At 49.4% G+C, this 3870-nt stretch overlaps 1 protein-coding gene across 1 annotated transcript; it reads left to right on the top strand.

The window, feature by feature from the left end:
- The first annotated feature begins 328 nt into the window (after nucleotides 1–328).
- Nucleotides 329–3723, top strand: LOC136533951 (protein FLOURY ENDOSPERM 6, chloroplastic-like). Its single transcript, XM_066526460.1, has 8 exons — nucleotides 329–1103; nucleotides 1191–1274; nucleotides 1355–1476; nucleotides 1955–2146; nucleotides 2230–2462; nucleotides 3039–3184; nucleotides 3270–3417; nucleotides 3555–3723. Exons 1-8 carry the CDS (start codon nucleotides 550–552, stop codon nucleotides 3570–3572), a joined length of 1497 nt encoding a protein of 498 aa, XP_066382557.1. The 5' UTR covers nucleotides 329–549; the 3' UTR covers nucleotides 3573–3723.
- The last annotated feature ends 147 nt before the right edge of the window (nucleotides 3724–3870 follow it).

Genomic DNA, 3870 nt, shown 5'->3' with positions numbered 1-3870 from the left:
TTTTTTCGTCTACATTTAATGTTCCATACACGTATCGCAAGATTCGATGTGATGGATACTGTAACACTTTTTTGGAAACTTTTTGAGAACTAAAACACAGCCTGATGGAACTCACGGGGCAAACCGCTCTCCCCCCACGTGCCCATATGCGATGCGACGCGCGGGTGTGCCGTGCGCGAGACGGCGAGAGCCACTCGACCGTTCGGCGTGGGGGGGCTCTGGGCCGCGGGAGGCTGCAGCCTGCAGGCTGTAGTGGTGGTAGCCAGCGCAGGCAGGCACGGTCGGTACGGGGCGAGGCGGCACAGCGCGCCTGACGGTTGGGCCTGCTTGGGCGAGCGCGCGTTGGCGTTGCGGCGTCGCCATTCGATTCGCACGAGGTGCAGAAAGCGCGGGGGGATTGGCATTGGCTCGCCACCGGCTGCACGCCCCTCAACTCCTCATCTTCCTCTCCCTCCCGTCGCGCTCTCGCCTCCCTCCTCTGCCTGCCTCTGCGCTTCACTTCAATTCTCCTCCTCGCCGAGCGGGAGCACCGAGAGAGATGCGACCGCGATGCCCGCACTCGTCCCCTCGCTGCTCCTCCCAATCCCAGCCCTGATCCTACCCGCGCCACTTCGCTGCCACCCCCGCCGCCGCCGCTGCCTCCTGCCCGCCGCGTCGTCCACCTCCTCGTCCCCGCACTCTTCCAGGCAGCCATACTACCGCCGCCGCCGCCACGACGCCCCGAGCCAGACACCGACGCCTGCGCCACGCCCGTCCTCCCAGCCGCAGCCGCCGCCGCGTGACGCAAATGCCGCCGCGCCCCGCGGTCGGGGCCAGGAGGAGCTGGAGGCGGCGATCTACGACTTCATGTGCCGCTCCGCCAAGCCGGGAGCCTTCCCCACCCGCGAGGAGCTCGTCGCGGCGGGCCGCTCCGACCTCGCGGCCGCCGTCGCGTCCAGCGGGGGCTGGCTCTCCCTCGGCTGGTCGTCCTCCACCGCCGCGGAGGGCCCCGCCACCTCGGCCGCGCCGCGCTCATCGGGCGAGGGCCACCCTGACTACCCGCCCGAGACGGGCGCGTATTACCGTGGTGACCTAGTGCCGGGCTCGGTGGAGGACTCCGAGTGGTGGGTGAATGGGTTTGCTCTGTGCTCCGCTGTGCCCTTCTATGTCCTCGCGCGATGCCTCGCTGAATTTCGCTGTCTGCGTTGCAGGGAGGAGGAGGAGGAGGAGGACGACGACGACGACGAAGAGGAGGCGTCATCATCTGGGCGGGAGAAGGAAACAGAGGAGACCAGGTGGGTACCTGCTGAGGCTCAAAGCTGATTCAATCCCGTGGTGTTCTGCTGGTTAATCATGTTATTCACGGTTGTTGCAGCGAGGTCAAGTTCAAAGCAGGAATCGAGGGGATGCTCACCAGGCTGCAGAAGGATAGGGAGCGAGCGCGGCCACCTCCACGGAGTAGTACCCACGACACACAGGGCCAAAGTGACGATGATGGTATGTGGGTTTAAATTCTCAGAGAGTATGAGTTCTTCAGGAACATAACTTGTTTCCAATTGTGCAGTTTTAGTAGTACTTCCTTGCCAAACTCTAATATGTCGTGATGATTTGTGGGTTGTCCATTTAAGGCTACACAGCAAACATAACCTTTTTGTCAGCCAAGTGAAAATTGAATAGTGACAGCAATTTATGGTTATTCTGTGATCCATCGTATCACTGATGTTCATGTTGATGTTCACAGTTCGCACTGTTCAAGTTATGATTGAAATTTTGACTAATTGCAAAAGCACCACTGAGTTATTTTGTTTTCTTCTTTTTTTCCTTGCATCAACAGAAGGTTCACAGCAGTTGGTTTCAGCCTGCCCTCAAGTGGGCTATGAACTACAAACAACTGATTTAGCTTAGCTAGTACTGCATTTTTTTTTTGTATATTTAACTAAAGTGACGCAACTATGTTGCATATGTACAACTGTAGCTGGCAACAGTGGCACCCCTAGTCATACAGCGGCTGGTGGCAGGCATATTCCAAGGGTACCCGAGAATGGAAGTGTCCATGGATCTCATTCTCAAAATGGAACAATAGAGGGCAACAGTACCTTACAGAGTTCAAGCAATGATGCATGGAAAACATGGACCCTTGGCAAGGGTGGTTTATCTCATTTTGAAGGTTATATGTCTGCTTCTCATCTTTATTCTATAGTGCATCATATTTGTTACATAATTGTTTGTTGACATATTTAATTTCTGCAGCTGCTGAGGTCCTACCTACTGAAAGAAGAAAATTATCCCAACATGATGACATTGCATCTGTGCAAAATGACGTTCAAATGTCATCGAATGGTGTGGCTGTAAGTGATTATCCTAGTGATGGTGTTGGCACTGAAAGAGATGAGATACATTCACGTCTTCAAACTCTGGAATTGGACCTTTCTGCTGCTCTCAAGACATTAAGATCAAGATTTGATAAAGTTTTATCAGATATGGTGTGTATCTCTTCAAATTATCAAATTCCTGTTTAAATTTTTTTATTGCATTCACTTTTCTTGACCTGTTCTACAGTTGGTGGCCTTTATTTGACTATTTTCTGTACACCAACAAACCTGACCCCCCCCCCCCCCCCCCCAAACCCACAGATAGAGTGCCAGCATGGGAAGCTTCTGATCAAATCGTGTACACTGTGATTAATGGTATCTTCATGAACACACACCTAATGTACAAATGATTGCAGTTGACAGTAGAGGATGCTCCCTTGCAGTGTTGAATGTTTTCTGTCTGTAGTTAGCTGCAAATCAGTTGATGTTCCATAGTTTTCGGAAGCGCAATATGACACAATAAGCAAACAGCCTGTCAGTAATGACCTCGGGAAATTGTTAATGTTTCTAGTGGCATTGTACTTGCCAGCTGTATTCTAAATATCTTGTTTCTTTTTCCACTCAAATGGTGATAAATCAGGTGTCTAAGTTAATCTCTGAGATGTTTCTCATCTTGATCTTATTAATGGAATTATATTGGTCTCTCTAAGCAAGCAGGCTTTCTTAATTTGTTGTTTACTTTTTCAGTCAAATAGTAATGGAACAACTGTGCTGGATGACATCTCTGATGATTGGGAATTTGAGGAGACAAAGGTAATGCAGGCTCAGGAGGAGCTAAGATCAATCCGGGCTAAAATAGCTGTGTTAGAAGGGAAGATGGCACTTGAGATATTGTATGCCCTCACATTAATCATCTATGCTTCATATTTCATCTCATTCTCTCCTACTTACCCTATTATAAATCTATCACATCATCAGTGAAAGGAACAAAATAATTCAAGATAAACAAAGGAGGCTTGATGAAGTTGAGAAGGCACTGAGTGAGCTCCGTACTGTTTGTATTATGTGGGCCAACCCTGCTTCAGATGTTTTAGTGGTTGGGTCCTTTGATGGCTGGACGAGTCAAGTAAGTGCCTACTCCAATCTATGTCGTAAAAACTGAAAAATTACTAAGGAATTACAAGATATGTGCCCATTCATAGATACTCTTTTTTTTTTTTTGTCATCCTTAGTATAATATTAAGTTTATTCTAATGAATATAGGTGCTGTTAAAGAGATGATGCTTATAGCTTCTGGTATTTTTTTTTGCAAACGTGCCTTGCATGTGTTTCATTAAAAGGAAAGGATGGTGTTTGTTACAAAAGCGCCTTGCTGCCGTTGAGGATGGCGAGAGGCAATCCTAGACAGCTCTAGAACGCACAACCATCTACGTGATATTACATAGAAAATGCGAGAACCATGACATCGAAGGTCTCTCAAGCATTGAACAGAATGAGTAGGGCAGCCAAGTCGCCGTTACCCGCGGCAATCCAACAGTTACCTTCTTCAACCACCATACCGGACAATGCTTGTGGCAAA

Source organism: Miscanthus floridulus, unplaced genomic scaffold (genome assembly GCF_019320115.1).
Source record: "Miscanthus floridulus cultivar M001 unplaced genomic scaffold, ASM1932011v1 os_1352, whole genome shotgun sequence".
NCBI classification, from domain to species: domain Eukaryota; kingdom Viridiplantae; phylum Streptophyta; class Magnoliopsida; order Poales; family Poaceae; genus Miscanthus; species Miscanthus floridulus.
The sequence above is the reverse complement of the archived record's forward strand: the minus strand, read 5'-3'. Positions and strand labels throughout refer to the sequence as shown.